This window comes from Meriones unguiculatus, chromosome 8 (genome assembly GCF_030254825.1).
Source record: "Meriones unguiculatus strain TT.TT164.6M chromosome 8, Bangor_MerUng_6.1, whole genome shotgun sequence".
NCBI lineage: Eukaryota > Metazoa > Chordata > Mammalia > Rodentia > Muridae > Meriones > Meriones unguiculatus.
Window position 1 is genome coordinate 8,492,273 of NC_083356.1, and position 17,943 is coordinate 8,510,215.

At 40.3% G+C, this 17,943-nt stretch overlaps 1 protein-coding gene across 1 annotated transcript in view; it reads left to right on the top strand.

The window, feature by feature from the left end:
- Adamts20 (ADAM metallopeptidase with thrombospondin type 1 motif 20) overlaps window positions 1-17,943 on the top strand; it is a 117,775-nt gene that overhangs the window by 77,554 nt on the left and 22,278 nt on the right. The window contains exon 29 of the mRNA XM_060388762.1: window positions 14,643-14,810. Within this exon, the coding sequence (XP_060244745.1) occupies window positions 14,643-14,810 (168 nt within the window). The remainder of the gene's footprint in view (window positions 1-14,642; window positions 14,811-17,943) is intronic.

Consider the following 17,943-nt stretch of genomic DNA (forward strand, 5'->3'; position numbering starts at 1 on the left):
GAGAAGAAGATTCTTTCATATGGCCTGGGGATTCTTACATCCTGTTTGGATGGTTGAGCTCAAATCTTTGAGCCCAAAAATGCTGTGTTACAAAGATATGGGCTCATAAATCAATGTGAGAGTTTTTACTGTCCTCAGGATTTGGGAAAGAAAGAAAAACAAGATGGGAGAAGTTGATTTAATGTGCGTTTATGCTGGTTAAGCACTGTAGAAGATGCTTTCATATATAATATTGCAGTATGACTACCCATTAGTGCAAGTATTGCTCTTATTGTCATCATTTTATTACAGGAAAATAGATAACCAGTAAAGTTGAGTCATCGTTCATTACTTTACACTCTGCTACAGCGGGCCACCTGATAGACTGCTTAAGGGAGTGTGTAGTGTGGCTCTTGGTTCTAGGGGATACAGTCTATCCCAGTGGGGGGGGGGCAGAGCAGCTTGGTCACATTGTGTTGGCAGAAGCAAGAAGCGAGGCTGGGCCACAGAACCTCAACGCCCATCCCAGAAAGACTCCACTTCCCAAATGTTGTCTGTGTTGTCATAGTGACGATTTAAAAGTTGGTATTTTAAAAAAACAAAACAAAACAGAGAGCAAAGGCATACTATGGAGTTGATGGTCTGCCCACACTGAAGAGATTCAGTTTTTCCATCCAGGAAGGCAGATGCTCATGATTCTGGCTGTGGGATCCCAGGTAGGGTATGGGTGGGATCTTTATTATAGAGAGCAGCATCGTACGTGCTTGCAAAAACTATCTCCTGGTTTGCTGTGGTCTATAAAGGCATCAGGGGGGAAAATGAGCAATTTTCAGTGGAACAAGAATTCCACTGAAAGAGTTATTAAAACTTGGGTGTTATTTTCACTATTTTCATAAAAGCCACAGTTTTTGTTGTCTTAAAAATAAGTAATGAGTTTGGTCCCAGGATGAGCTGTAAACTCCAGACAGGAACTCTAGACCAGTCTCACTTGCAAACAGACATTACAGAGGAGTCTGAAATGTTGCTTATCCTTTTATAGCAGAAACAAACAAAAGTAAAGTGCTTTTAGATACAGAGTTAAAAATAAATTACAAGCTTTAGAATAATGGCAGGTTTTTCTGAGTAGGGTTTTTTTTTTTTTCTACAAATAATGCTTTCAGCCAAATGAGATGGCTCAACCCTTTAACTCCAGCACCCCAACACCCAGGAGGCAGAGGCAGGTAGACTGAGTTCAAGACCATCCTTGTCTGCCAGCCAGAGCTACATAGTAAGAGCATGTCTTAATAATAATAATTTTGCTGATGTTTGAATTTTGAATTAGGATTACATTTAGTACTGCTTTTAGCAAAATCAAGTCAAGTTCAATAACATCTATATGGTGGCTTTTTTTTTCTTTTTAATTTGACACAAACTAGAGACACCTGGGGGAGGAAAGCCAAGCTGGGCACTGGCTTGTGAGCATATTTCCTGAGTGACAGATGTAAGAGGGCTCAGCTCTCTGAGGGTGTCCCCCCACCCCACTGCCCATGTTCCTTATATAGGAAAATGTGGCACTACAGTCCCCCATAGCCTCTGCTTCAGTTCCTGCCTTCCAGTGACAGTCAGATTACTTCCTGGATGGGTTTAGTCTGTGTTTATCACAGCAACAGAGAAGCAGACTAGGACAGCATCTTTGCACGTTTGTAATTACTTCAGCAGCTCTCCTTAAAGAAAGGCAATTCAGTCCCAGTCCCAGGTAACTTCCCACTCTGATTTTCTAACACTCGTGTGCTGGAGCTAGCGCTGCGTGGTGTTTCCCCATGAGATACTTGGATGAACTAATGTAACTTTACCTCAAGTTTCGGATCTGAAACTGGATAGCAACCTTTGCAGAATTTCTTACACAAGGTTACCAAGTAGATGGCAGTTAAGTCATCACTAAGTATTCCGATTGAGTCAGCCATTTGAATTACATCTGGGACCACTCATGTTGCACTGCCCAAGCCAGAACTGTAGATCTATTATGTGCATATGAGGATGCGTGTACACGCAGTCAGAAGTAACATTTAGAGCATGAAACAGAAATTTAAAAGTTTTGATTGGCACAGAGATCTCAAGAGAAGGAAATGTGTTGAGTGTATTTTCTGGATGGGATTTATTTATTTATTTATTTATTTATTTATTTATTCTTTAGCTTGGGAGCCAAACACTTTGCAAACACATCTGACTTTAAAAGGTCTTAACTGTCCAACATGTGTTCTCACTTGAGTTTTTGATCTTAGCCATTCTGATGGGTGTAAGGTGAAATCTCAGGGTCGTTTTGATTTGCATTTCTCTGATGACTAGGATGTTGAACAGTTCTTCAAGTGTTTCCCTGCCATTCAATATTCCTCTACATAAAATTCTCTGTTTAGTTCTGTATCCCATTTTTTAATTGGATTACTTGGTTTATTGCTGTTTAATTTCTTGAGTTCTTTATTTATTCTGGATGTTAGCCCTCTGTCAGGTATAGGGTAGGTGAAGATTCTTTCCCAGTCTATAGGGTGTTGTTTTGTTCTGATGACAGTGTCCTTTGCTTTACAGAAGCTTTTCAGTTTCATGAGGTCCCATTTATTGATTGTTGCTCTTAGAGCCTGTGCTGTGGTGTTGTGTTCAGGGAGTTGTCTCCTGTGCCAATGAGTTCAAGGCTCTTCCCCACTTTTTCTTCTAAGAGGTTTAGTGTGTCTGGTTTTATGTTGAGGTCTTTGATCCACTTGGACTTTAGTTTTGTGCAGGGTGATAAAAGTATGGAACTATTTGCATTTTTCTACATGTAGACATTCAATTAGACCAGTATCATTTGTTGAAGATGCTGCCTTTTTTTCCATTGTATGGTTTTGGCTTATTTGTCAAAACTCAAGTATCTGTAGGTGTGTGGGTTTATTTCTGGGTCTTCTATTTGATCACCTCTCCCTGATGGGGGAGCAGTGTTACCAGGCCACAGAGGAAGATAATGCAGCCAGTCCTGATGAGACCTTAGGATAGGCTAGGTCAGTGGGAAGGGGAGGAGGACCTCCCATATCAGTGGACTTGGGGAGGGGCATAGGAGATGAGGGAGGGAGGGTGGGAATGAGAGGGGCTGAGGGAGGGGGCAACAGTGGGGATACAAAGTAAATAAACTGTAATTAATAAAATAAATAAATTAAAAAATAAGTTACAAAAAATAAAAAAAATAAAAAAGTCTTAACTGTCTAAAGCTATGATAATTAAGTAACTGGGAGCAATGCAAGAGAATAAAATATTTCAGCAGTAAATAATTTTCAAAACCAAACGCAGTCTCTCATTCAAGCTGCATAGTCGAAAGGTATCTGCCCCAGGTTCAAACAGGGAAGTTTCAAATGCCATTAAACTTTCAAAGCGTCAGTATCAACTTTCAGGAAATGCTGTGAGTGGCTCCACTGCCAAACTTAAGGGACAGCACAGTAGCAGGGCCACCTCCCAGAAGAGGGTCTTCATGAGCATATTTCATGGGTTTTCTTGGTATAAACAGCCATATTACTGTACTCCTCCTTAACTATTATATTCCTTGACTTACAACAAAATCTCAAATGTAGAAGTTTTTGCCTCTTATAGTGGATGCTCTTCAGTGAAAGGCAGCCACAGAGGGCTCATGTCTGAGACAAACTGTGGCCAGCTTTCTCTGAGACACCTAGGTATCCGGATTCCTAGAGATTTCAAAAGCCATTCTGCTGGGGCTTAGGTGCCGTTTCTGTGTTATTTAGAGACCGTTATACTAGAACTCTTTAAGAGAGAGAGAAGAGAAAGGCTTGTATTGTTTCTAGCGTGTTCTGATCTGAAAATCTTTACCGTCCCTGTGCTGAGGTCTTACCTCCTGTTTTGGTCTTTTATTTCAGAACCGTATTCTGAAGAGAGTAAACACAACCACTAAAATGTCATTTTAAAATTCTCGAGCAGATGGCCTTAGTTTCGAATGAAGATCCAAGAGGGTCTTCTTTAGGAAATATTATTATTTTTAATATTAATTTTAATATTATTAGGAAATAATGATTTCCTAAATAGTGAAAACTTCGTTGAGAGTTTGCAATTGCCGCTTAACCAGGAGAGACGCCCAACCCAGTGTCCGGGATTTAATCCGATACACTCTCTTTGTTGAAATTTGGTGCCTCAAGTGTGGTGCCATGCTTCTCTTAGCAGAAGTGATTTCTATCAGGCCCTAAGGGATGTACTTTCTGTGGCCCTAATGCTCCTGAAATAGAAAGGCTGTGTGAATCTTCCTGTCATGGGTAAACAGGCTTTCGCCAGTTGTATGGACATGCTACCTAATACCTTACATAAAGTAAGCAATTAGAGCTGTGTATGAACCGTGTGTCCTTGGGCATTCACATCTTTAGCATATAGACCTAACTGTTACAGAAACAACAGGAGCTGATGTAGTATTTAGAAGTGAAATAATTCTTTCATCTAATTATTTGATGCCCTCTATCTACATATTACATTAAAAAAATATCAGGACTGGGGTGTAGCTCGGTTGGTAGAGTACTTGCCAGACACACACAAAGCCCTTGGCTCCATCCATAGGAGAACAAAAATTAGGAGTGATGGCATTCACCCATAACCCTAGCACTTGGAAGTCGGGAGTGGGGGTGGGGGAGTGGACCAGACGTTCAAGGCCACCGTCTCTGGATATAGGAGACTCTCGAAAATTAATGAATAAGTAAATTGGAAAATTTGGAAGGCCAGAAATTTGGTAGTACCTTGCTTAGTTTTGTTCAAGATAGTTTATTTAGGAACAGGAGGCTGGGGCCCATGCCTGGGAAGCAAGCAGGCTTCCAACTTGGTTATCTTCCCAGCACCTAATAGTCTATTTTATTGCTGCTGCTGTTTTTCTTATTGGAATCATGAATGCACCCAAAGTTACTTAATACATTAGGAAACTAAAATAACCAAATGTCTGAGAAAAAGGAGGGAAAGTTATGTCAACTTGGGTTTTATTTCCAAGCAGCTGAAGAACTAAATGACCCAATTTTTAGCCATTTACAAAGTGGTTTCGAAAAACCATGTGTTTTACGTAAAATTTTTGCAACTGTATTACAAAATCGTGAGGTCTCCTTCTTGATTTGTTTTTCCTTACCTGTCAGTGAGGAGGAATGTGGAGGAAGCGGTGATTCCAGCTACTGAAAGATAATTCTAATTCTTAGTAACTGACTTAGATTTACTGGGGGCCAGTTTTAAAAATGAGTTATTTTCAAATTTATGTACCAAAAGTTAGTTTAGAGAGCTGATGGTGATATAGACTATATACTGAATTCATCCAAGAAGTTTTTGATTAAGAAAAAATTTACACGAAAAAAAAATTAATTTAAGATCCTCAATAGCACGTCAGTGGCCACTGAGATGTAATGTTGGTGTCAGAGACTCTCTCTCATCCTGCTTCCAATATCACTTTTATCAACATCACTGAATGTTCATTTTATTTTCATTTCTTTTTTACTTTTAGTAATAAATTTTTAATCCTTTCAAGCTTTGTACAAGATAATGAGTTTCACTGCGACATTTTCTTAATGCCGAACCCTGCTCTGGCCACTTCCTTTCCCTGCCAATCTCACCTACATCCTTTCTTCAGCTTCCCCACCTCTTTCTCTTCTCTATCAGTTCTTCCAATTTCAGGTCATCTTGCCTGGGGTTTTGTTTCTGTTTCCAGGTGGAGAAAGCATGGGATACTTGCCTTTTTGTCTCTGTCTAATTTCACCCACAAGATCAGCTCCATTTCCACCCATAGTTCTTTCTTTCTTTCTTTCTTTCTTTCTTTCTTTCTTTCTTTCTTTCTTTCTTTCTTTCTTTCTTTCTTTCTTTCTCTCTCTCTCTTTCTCTCTCTCTCTCTCTCTCTCTCTCTCTCTTTCTTTCTTTCTTTTTTCAGATGGAAAACTTCATGCATTTATTGTTAAATCACAGCCTGGATGTAATATAATATCTTTTTAAAAATTCACTTTACATCTTTGTTATAGCCCCATCCTTCCTCCCCTCCCAGCTCCATCCTCCATCCCTCCCCCTGACCTTTTACTTAGAAAAAGGGAGCTCCCTTTCCCATCCAGCCCAGATCATCAAGTTGCATCATGTCCTCTTCTCCTGTGGCCTGGCAAAGTAGTCCCGACAGAGGAAAGTGATCAAAAAGCTGGCAAGTGAGTCCCTTTCCGATGCAGTCCCCACTTCCCTTACTAGAGGACCCACATGAGGCCTAAGGTGACCATCTGCTACATCTTTGTAGGGCCCTAGACCAGTTCTGGCATGGTCCTTGATTGATGCTTCATTCTTAGCAAGCCCCTCTGGGGCATGGTTAGTTGGCTTTGTTGGTCTTCTTGTGGAGCTCCTGTTACTTCTGGGTTCTTTTCTCTTTCCTCCCACTTTTTCACAGGACTCCCTACGCATCGACCAGTGTTTGGCTGTGAGTCTGGGCATCTGTTTTGAGGTGCTGTTGGGTAGAGCCTCTCAGAGGATAACTCTGTCAGGCTCCTGTCTGAAAGTTTAGCAGAGCATCGTTCATAGTGTCATGGGTTGGTACTCTCTGATAGGGTGGGTATTTGGTTGGGCCAGGCATTGGTTGGGCGTTGCTCTATCTTTATCCCTGCACACCTTGTGGGCAGGGTAAATTTTGGGTCAAAGTTCTTGTGGGTGGGTTGGTGTTCCCCTCCCCCTGCTAAACAACTCTGAGATTTCATCTCACACCAGTCAGAAAGGTTAAGATCAAAATCTCAAGCAAAAGCACATGCTGGCAAGGGTGTGGAGAAAAGGGAACCCTCCTCTATTTCAGGTGGGAGTATAAGCTTGTACAACCACTTTGGAAATCTATCTGTTGCTTTCTCAGACAACGGGGAATATAGCTCTACCTCCAGACCCAGCTATACCTCTCCTGGGTATACACCCAAAAGATGATTCGCCATACAACAAGGACACTGGCTCACTATATTCATAGCAGCAATTTTTGTAATAGCCAGAATCTGGAAACAACCTAGATGTCCCTCAACCAAATAATGGATAAAGAAACTGTGGTACATTTACACAATGGAACACTACTCAGCAAGTAAAAACAAGGAAATCGTGAAATTTGCAGGCAAATGGATGGAACTAGAAAAGATCGTCCTGAGTGAGGTAACACAGACATAAAAAGACACACATGGGATATGTTCACTTATAAGTAGATTTTAGCCATATAATAAAGGGTAAGCATACTTCGAGGTACAGATCCAAAGAAGGTAAATAACATAGTGGAACCAAGGGGGGGGGGATGCATAGACAGAGGTAGTGGCTGAAGAGAGAAAACAAGGTTGGAGAGGGGGTGTAGAGAGTTAAGAGGGTGGAGATCAGACCTGGAGAGAGCAAGAGTGAGAGGACAAAAGGCCTGTCGAGAAAAGAGAAATAGGGTGGGGACATCTCTGAGACAAGCTGGAGATCTAAATTAGGGCAGGCTTGTGGGAGGATATGAGGAGGACTCAAGCAAAGACCACAGAGACTGAAGAGGAGGGACATCCATGCACGTTTCTAAAATTGCCATGTCATGTCCCCCTATGGTTGAACACAGAGGCATCCTGTCCATGTAGCAGGTTTTCTTTACCACTCACTGTCTGGAGGCCGCCAGCTCGTTCTATGCAGGTCTCTCTCTCGTGCGTTGACTTCATCTCCTTCAGGTATGCAGCCAGAAGAAGGCTGGCTGAACCATAGCGTAGCTGTGGTTTTAGTTTTCTGAGGGGCTTTGTGCTGCTTTTTATATTGATTATACTGACTTATATCCCAACAGTTGAATATTAGTTTTAATATTAGTTCTTAGAGAAGTGTCAATACAATTTACATAACAAACATAGAAAAATGTCTCAATTAAAAAATAAAATATACATTCATTTGCCTGTGAGTATATATATTCACAGAGAATGCTGTACTAAAGCAAATGAAATACATATTTGCAATTTTTATAGTTTTAGTTTTTATTTCTCTTCTATTCTCCAGACCAGACCATATTTTTTCCAGATAATATTTTACAGGATATTCAAGGATTAAAATAAAATTACTACTAATCTGTTGATACCTGGCTTTTGGGAGGGGGGAGTCATGAATAAATGTCTATTCACCCCAGACACAGCACGAGCTGCGGACCAAAGAAAAGATTCCACCAACTCAGCCAATGAGGGTTTTTTGGTTACTTACAGGAGGAACACGGATGACTTGAAGGCAGCTACGACACTGAGTGAGAACTCACTAGAACTGCATCCCGGAAGCTGCTTGCACAAGCTTCGGGCTGCTGTCCCTTAGAGTTGTTCATGCTTTAGGGAACCATGGAGATAGACCTCCTGAGTCTCCGAACTTTTTCATCTTCCTGGTGAGACTCTTATGAACTTCCTGGTTTAAGTGTCTCATTCTTCCCTCAAGGAGGGAGTTCCAGTTCAGAGGGGCTAAGCACAGAGTACGGAAGCAACCACTGGATTTGGAGGGTTCCATGTCAAACCAGTTAGGTCTCCCCAGGAGCCTTTGTGCCATGCCAGAGGAGAGGGAAGGAGAGTTATCTCTTCCAGATAGAAGAGAACTTATGAACAAAATGCGACACATTAATTGGCAGCAAGTGATTCTAGGGTCTTTCTGTTTTCCATGTTTCTCCTCAGCGTGTCTGTTCTTAATTTGTTTTATTATCCATATGAGGAGAGGAGGCAGAGAACAGATAGTTGCAGGCATAGTGGGCGTAGAAAATGAGAAACAGGATGGGAAGAAGGGATCTGTAGGAGCCAATCACCTCAGCACACGCATTCCGAATCGGAGAGTCTTGCAGATTAGGTGAAGACAGATGACTGCTATTGCAAAATGAGACACTTGAAAGAATGTGCAGCCGTTTTTAGGAAGAAAATGTTGCCTGAGCTCAGTATTAAACTACAGACAGGGATAAAGGTGCCATGCCCTTGGTGAGGAAGGAAATGGAATGTGGGGTCAGCAAAGTGCTTTCTAGGGAATAACACGCTCCCTCACTGATTTCTGTCTTTGCCATTTAGAGCACTGTTTACACTATGGGAAACATCTTTAGGCAAATTAGTGTCTGCTGTTCTGTTTTGCTCTCTGGCTCTTGTTTGATACATCTGTTTTTACAATTTTCATAGTGTTACAAATGTTCTTAGGGTTTTGTTTAATTGTTTCTTCTTGTAAAGAAGAAACATACCCCTTTTGCCCTCACATACATGTTATTTTACTAATGTCACATAAAAAGGAAGGTCTGACCAGGGTGGTTACACAACAGTGAGGCAGACTGCAATAGGTGTGTTACAAAGCTGTTTTGTTAGTGCTAGCTGGCATGAATACTAATTCTCCAGTATCAGTATGCTTCCCGTGGCTGTCAGAAAGGAATCAAGTTCCGGAGTAAAATGTTTATGAACGTCTGGAGAAGCAAAGGTTCCCACGTGTTAGATCAAGACGGCCTCCATTTCCTCATTTGATTTTGTTCAGCAGTTTATGTTTCCAGAACTAGCCAGAAGGTCCTCCCAGTTAAGCCACTGGTTTTTCTATCATCTGTATCTGAAATAACAATTAGTTTTATTCTATAATTTCATACAAGTATTCTGTGAAAAGAAGAACATTCTTGTTCTGGAATTAATCTTTTCAGTGTAGAATGAATTCTCTTGGAATAGGAAGTTTCAGATCACCCGAAGAAGTCTGGAGAGCTTCTATTTTATCACTTGCAAACTATATTTCCTTCAAATGTCCTGCTTTGTTTTTAACAGACTTTAATTTTTTTTATTAATTACAGTTTATTCACTTTGTATTCCAGCTGTAGCCTCCACCCTTTTCCCCTCCCAATACTACCCTCCCTCCCTCTTTGCCTCCCATGCCCCTCCCCCAGTCCACTGATAGGGGAGGTCCTCCTCCCCTTCCAACTGACCCTAGTCTATAAGGTCTCATCAGGAGTGGCTGCATTGTCTTCCTCTGTGGCCTGGTAAGGCAAAAACACAGATTTTTTTTTTTATTCACCTCATCTGTACACAGCATTGATTAAGAATACCCAAATGCTTACTGATTGTTGCTGCTCTTGTGGTTATGAAACATCTTCAGCCATTAGAGAAGAGGAGGGGATTTGAGATGAGGAAGAAAATGTCCAAAAAGGAGAGTGGTTAAAGTATGTCACAGGCATGGATGAGAAGTTACCATAGAAGCCATTGTCCTCAATTAGTAATGTGCAAGTTTAAGACAATCAATATAGTGACTGTTAAGAGGTGACTGTTTAGTCTGCAGGACACTATCAAAGCAGATGCTGAGCCTGATGGCCAACTGTCGGGCAGAGTGAATGGAATTTTATGTAAGAAGTGGGAAATAGCAAGAGCTGGAGAGGACAGGAACTCCACAAGGAGAGCAACAGAACAAGAAAATTTGAACACAGGGAACTTCCCAGAGACTCATACTCCAACCAAGGACTATTCATAGAGATAACCTAGAACCCCTGCACAGATGTAGACCATGGCAGTTCAGTGTCCAAGTGGGTTACATAGTAATGGGAAGAGGGACTACCTCTGACATAATCTGATTGGCCTGCTCTTTGATCACCTCCCCCTGAGGGGGGAGCAGCCTTACCAGGCCACAGAAGATGACAAGGCAGCCACTTCTGATGAGAACTGATAGTCTAAGATCAGAAAGAAGGAGAGGAAGACCTCCCCTATCAGTGGACTTGGGGAGGGGCATGCATGCAGAAAGGGGAGGAAGAGTGGAATCGGGAGGGGAGGAGGGAGGGACTTATGGGGGGATACAAAATGAATAAAGTGTAATTAATAATAATAATAATAATAATAATAATAATAAAAGATTTGAATAAACATACATTCTTTAAAAAAAAAGAGGTGACTGTTAAGAAAAAAAATTGAGAAGAATGCAAGAAAGGAGCTGTACAGTGTTAATAAAATTCCAAGGGAATGAAAAGAAGTCAGTGGCTAAAACATTGAGAGAAAAAAACAAAAAAAAGGCAGATATTTATCTCCAGAAGGAGCAATCGCTGTTTGGGGGTTTCCTATGTAACGGAGTAACTTTGAGTTGTCTTCACAGTTCGGAATGAGGCAAGTTTTGGGAGAAGGAAGAGAGCAACATTTCACTGTTGTTGACTGTGCTGCTGCCTCTTTCCAAGGAAAACGTAATTCTTTGCATAGCGTGTTCTCTTTTACTTTAGATAGTCCCACATGACATTCGTCAGACTGATAAAGTACTGCCGCTACTCTTCCCTAGGACTTGGGGAAAACAGATCTGTACTTGTTCAGAGCTCAGGAGAAAGGGTTTTATTTTTAAGTCCATCCAATGCATGAATTACTTTGCAATTGCTTGGTTTTATAGTTTTTCTAGCTTAGAGAACTGTTAGTGTGTGTGTGTGTGTGTGTGTGTGTGTGTATTTGTGTGTACACAAATTTAGAAGAAAATTGAAGAGAAATGAAAGAACTAGGAATTAATTTAAGAAACATGAACACTGTTTAACCTTAAAGAGTGGGGAATATTATTGTTCCTCAAAAATTCCATGACAATGAGGTTGGAGAGATGGCTTGGCAGCTAAGCACACTGGCTGCTCTTTCAGTTCTTATGGTGGCCCACGCCCATCTGTAACTCTAGGCATCTCAGGGCATCCAGGGTCCACTTCTGGCCCCCATAGAAGTGCAAGCATGTGGTGCACAGACATATACTCAGGCAAAACACCCTTACACATGAAATGAAGTGAAAAAAAATACGATGACAAGTTGCTTAATACAAGGTTTGAAAAGAATCTTGATTAAAACTGGGTGTACCCATAAAACAAGAAAAGAATGAGTTAAAGACAAAAGATTAGCGTTGTCATTTCTTGAGTAAATGGGAAATAGACTTGAAATTACATTTACTAGTTTTACTTTTACAAAAATAAGAATTTTCTTATGGAATATGTTTATAAAATTGGTTTGCATTTAAAGTGTATTTAATAATAGCTTGGATTTAACCAATCATAGTCTAGATAACTCTAGTAAATTAAAATAAGGTGGAAGAGAAAGTCGAAGATGAATAGGAAATCGTTCTGCTTTCTGAAGAGTGACTTTTCAGTTCACCACGTGTGGGTTTACATTCCATTCAGAGATACTGATGAATTTTAAACTAAAATCTCAATTTCAGTCTCTTTTCCTCTGTTGCAATTGTTTTGTGAATGAATTGGTCATTCTTGAAAATACCTGTAATATTCTGTAAGCTTACTGTTCATGTCTTGGGGTCTTGACACTGTTCAAAGCACCTTAGGTATTTCCAAGAACAGCTATGTGAATAGCAATATCTGGCTGAGGCATAGCAAACAAATATTTAAGACCCTTCATATCATATGTGAACAAACATGATTCTCTTTAGATTCCATCACACGCCTAAGGACTTAAGAAATGGTTGCCTTGCACAGATGACTAAACTCTGTAGTATCTTTACTATAATCTATAATCATTTTAGTGATATTTAATATCTTGCAGTGTTTTCTATGACTTATGTTTAATATTAGGACCAACCCTGCATCGTTCACTTAATGCAGAGTATGCATGCTTAGCTTATAACTACACTGGCAGAGAGAGAGAGAGATGATGATGGTTGATGAGCCTGCGTATGAACATTCACAATAAATACTATGTTGAAAAAAGGCACTAACAAGGAGTCATGACAACTGTCTTTCAAATATCCTAATTCAAAAATTATAAAACAGTATGAATCAAAAGGAACATTCTGTACATGGGTGTGTGCTATGTGGGACAATTCCCATACATCACCATTAATATCTGCTTGATGGCACATAATGTGTGACATTTATTAATGTACAATGTTGTATTTAGAAAAATAAGTAGTGAAGAAAAGAAAAGGTAAGGCCATGAGCATATCAATGGCCAAGGTGAGTTTAGCATAGAGGTAGTCCGATTCAGAAGGGCCTTAGGACAGTGTGTGGAGATTCTGCAGAGACTCCCACAGAGCTGAGTGGGTCCTGAATATGGAAGAAGAAGAGACCAGCCAGGTCTTGATAGCAGTAATCAAGGCACTGAGCTAATTGCCTGTACCAATGGGAGGTAGTATTGCAAAACTATGAAAGGCTAAATTATTTCCAAATTATGTCGATATATATTTAAATTTTATTTTTAATATTTAATTATGAATATATGGGTGTGTATGTGTGCAGGTGTGCCCATAGAGGTGAGAAGAGGGTGTTATGTCTAAGGGAGCAGGAGTTATGAGTGGTTGTGGGCCATTGGGTATACATCCTGGGAACCAAACTTGAGTCTTCTACAAGAGCAGTATGAAATTTAGGACATATTCACTGAGTGTGGGGGCACACACCTCTAATCCCATCACTCAGGAGGCAGAAGCAGGAAGATTGCTGTGAGTTCAAGGACATTATGGTCTATATAGTGAGCTTCATGTCAGCTCACAGGCCACACTATGAAATGCTATCTATCTCAGAAACAAACAAAAAAGATTTTAACCTATGTGCGCATGTGTGTGTGAGTCTACATCAGTGTATGTGCATGTGTGTTGATGCTCATCTGTATATACACACATTCACACAAAAAACATATGTGCATGGAAACACACACACAGTAGCACACACAGGCAGAGGCTAGAAAGAAAACATATGTGTGTGTGTACATATGTATGTATATATAATTATACATATAAACATGTTATTCAGTAGCTAATAGTCTCACAATCTATTATATGTTTCTAAATGAATCAAATGTCCACTTGTATTTTAATAAGATTTTTTTTTACTATATAAGTTGGAGGCTGGTTATCGATAGACACACCTTCCACATTGGTATAAATAGGAGTTGTTTGTGATCCACGTCTTCCTTGCTGGACTTTCTTCCCCTGGTCCATCTATCATGCTGAACTTATCAGTACCCACACTGAAAACTCATGAAGAGTGCTAGCAGAGGAATCTAGTATTTTGTAAGAATCCATATGGGCACCACTCTGTATTGGACATTCCATACTCTTCCTCTAATGCTGATCGTTATGATGCGTTTGTAGGACTGGTGTTTATTCTCTTGCCAACGGGAGAAACTTGTACAAAGGCAGTGTTTCCTGCCAAAGCCCAACTGTCTACTACAGTGCGCTGGCCTCATGCACGGAATTGTGTTTTCAAGGGTTTTGCTGTCTACATTGGATGGCTGCTGTTATAGAAATACGCTTTCCAGAGTGGTGTAAAATACAGACACAAATGGGTTGTAAAAAAAAAAAAACTGCTTTCCCAATTAGCTCATATACTCAATGCTCATAAGGATTTTTTTTTTGTTTTTAACTGAAAAAAATAATATTTTGCTGTAAAAATATGATAACACAAATATGCAAGGTGGTACTCTACATACAAACTGGATTTATGGGTTTAGGCATGACATACAGGTGGTTGAAGATAGTCTCTTTAACCTTATAAAATCTAAATCTGTATGCATCAGAGTCTATGCCTAATACATTTTAGACAATCAGTACTTCTATGGAATGAATGGCAGTCTTATATTTTCAGGATCAATTAATATCCCAGAGCAGACTGGAAAATTTCAAATCCTCACTAACTGCAAATACCAGACCATGTGTAATAAGAATGTTGAAGTAATAGTGTTTTGCTTACTTCATTTTGTAGTTCTTGAAGCTGTTAATAAAAAGCACTAAACGTTTTCCTGTATTTTCTGTAGTGCTCGGCTTCTTGTGGTAAAGGTATAAAGCACCGGGAGGTTCTTTGCATTGATCAATTTCAAAGGGAATTAGAAGAAAACTATTGTAGTCATCTGCAGAAACCTCGAACTCACAAAGCTTGCAGATCGGGACGATGCCCTTCATGGAAAGCCAATAGATGGAAGGAGGTATGTGACATTTTACAACCATCACCTGCCGTATCTATCTATCTATCTATCTATCTATCTATCCATCCATCCACCCACTCCTCATCTATGTATCTCTCTCCATCCATCCATCATCTATTTACCACTTATCTATCCACCCCTTTTCCTTCTTTTCCATCTATTCATCCATCATCTCCAGATATCTATATTTACATTCTTTTAATTTATTTTATTTTATTTTTATTTTTATTATTAGTTACATTTTATTAACTCTGTATCCCGGCTGTATCCTGCTCCCTCATTCCCTCCCAATCCCACCCTCCCTCCCTCATCTCCTCCCTGCCCCTTTCCAAGTCCACTGATAGGGGAGGACCTCCTCCCCTTTCATCTGACCCTGTTTTATCAGGTATCTTCAGGAATGGCTGCAAAGTCCTCCTCTGTGGCCTAGCAGGGCTTCTCCTCCCTTGGGGGGTGAAGAGGTCAAAGAGCCTGCCATTGAGTTTATGTCAGAAATAGTCCTTGTTCCGCTTACTAGGAAAACCCACTTGGTTACTGAGCTACTATGGGCTACATCCAAGCAGAGGTTCTAGGTATCCATACATGGTCCTTGGTTGGATAAACAGTCTCATATAAGACTCCTGTGCCCAGATATATTTGGTCTTTGTGGAGCTGGAGAGATGGCTCAAAGGTTAAGAGCCCTATATTTACATTTTTAAGACCCGAGTTCAGTATTTGTTTGTAGTAGCTTTGAAAGTTTTACTTCTTTAAGGTGTCATTTATTGTAGAATGTTCTGCTGGGCTTATAGACCTGTGCCACTGCGCCCAGCTCAGTTACTTGTGTGTTTTTGTTGTGTTTGGTTTTTGTTTGTTTGCTTTAGGTTATAAATTTACAGGAAACTCTGCTAGTAAGTAAGGGGCTCAAGGCTACTAATACCATATTGGTTATCTATCAAAAAATATATCCAGTGATGTATTTAGTAATGTCCTTGTTTGCATCTCAGAATCTTGGATTTGAGTTTAGACTTCATCCTGGAGCTAGAAATTACATGCAGAATTGCAACTAGACACAAGACAAGTGAGACTTGAGGTCTAGGTATCTTTGGATGGGCTAAGATTACCCAGCATGAAAGAAACTGATAAATCAAGTTCAGAATAACAACCCAATTTTGAAAGAAAAGTGTCTGGATATATGCCTTAGCATATTCAGAAACAAGAACACCAAACCTACATAGAATTTCAGTGGAAAGTTGGCCTTTGAATGGCACCATGTAATCTCTTTGATACTAAATGAAAACCCTCTAGTTTCACCATAGAACAGGCAGCCTCTGTGGAGTGTTAGGAACTTGATATTTAACTGATCTCCGGCATAAAAAGAGTAGAATGAGATTCTTCAATTGTCTTTCTAAATTGCCTATTAGGTTGGCTCTGATCAAGGAAGATAAGAATTCAGTAAGTTTTACCCTTAGGCACAGGAATACATGTGGAACCTTATATATGCTGAGGAATCTGCTCAGTGTGGGGTTAACAAGCAAAGCTGGGATTCCAAAACACAAATGCAAAAAGCCCCCCTCCACTGTTTCTAGGAAGTGTGTGTGGAGGGGAGGTGAGCGCATTTGCTCTTTTTAATGATTCAAGCACTTAATTTGCCCCTAAAGCCACACATCTGGAAAGAAGACACAAACGGCCTTATAAATCAATGTTTATCATCACTTAGAAGCAGCCATTAACATGCACCACTAAATACTTACATTAAAAACGTTATCAGATACCAAATGAAACGTCCTCCCTTAAAAGGCATTTGAACAACGTGGCCAGCAGTTTTCCAAATGAGTCTTTGTAGTTGAAGCATCCTGCAACCATGGCAATACGGATGAACTTATTTTATGGTAATTATTTTAAAGCAAGGCTACACTTCATACACTTGGAACAGAGAACGAACCAACGATTATCTTGTGAGGGCCTCTGAAGTTACACGTGTGTCGAATACATTACCAGACGTGGTGCAGGGACAGCCTGCAATTCCTGGCTTCCTGTCAGTACTTTCTATAGAATAAGCCAAATGGCAAGAACCACACAATTGTCCGTTTGTTCCTGGCAGAGACCTGGGGACTGTCTTCCCCTGGTCCATCTATCATGCTGAACTTATCAGTACCCACATTGAAAACTCATGGGGACTTTGGGTGGGTGAATGGAGCTAACTTCTGGGACAAGGAAAAACAATATAAAAAGAAGTAAAAAGAAGGCAGACCCTGTCCAGAGCATCCGTGCCTTTCTTGGTATATTAACATCCATCCCTGCCTCTGAAGCCCTCCCAAAAACCTCATCTTTGATAGTAAGCCAAGACGATTTGTTAGAAAGGGTGATGGGTTTATTACTGTGAGACAGATGGTCAAAGGCCAGGAAAGACCCCCCATGGTACAGCCATGAACATATGTAGCAGTAGCACAGCAGAGAAGTGTCCTTAGGACCCAAAGGGGTATTGGTGACCAAGAAGAGCACATCTCTCTCCTATTTTACAGCCACGCCCCCATGAACTGCACGTAAGTATGTCAGTCTACCTAATATTATGCTTGATGCAAAGCGTGCACCATTATCTCTATCCCAAGGGCTAGAGAGCATTTTTTGGAAGAACCCAGTAGCTTAAGCATAGCATGTAGAAAGCTGTGGAAATGCACACTATATTCAGAAGGGAGAAGACAGAAAGTCTTTTTGAAGTCTGCGGCTTCTAGATATGCCAGAAAGGTCAGTCTCTGCAGCCACCTAAGTGAAAGGCTGCTGTGATCTGTAAAAGGTATCTGAGTCACTGGGTCAATTCAGATCTTAGCTTTTGTGAGATTGAAATGATTTTCTTATAGTAAAACACAGTACGCGGTAGACAATAGGAGACGAGATTCTTGGAGGTGCCTGTAGAAACAGAGAGCTTGAAAAAAACAACTGGATTTTTTTTTTTCTTATAATATCTCTGTTGAGAACACCCATGTACCTTCACATATTATTACCCTGTATGATTGCCAATACTTTCTGGGATAATAGGGACACAGACAACCAAATTCACAATTAATAAATGTCCTTGAACCTTCTCCACATTTTGTCATTGTGAGACTCTCAGCTCTTTGTTGTCAGTTTCTGCTATATGGATACTGCTGGGTTTGGG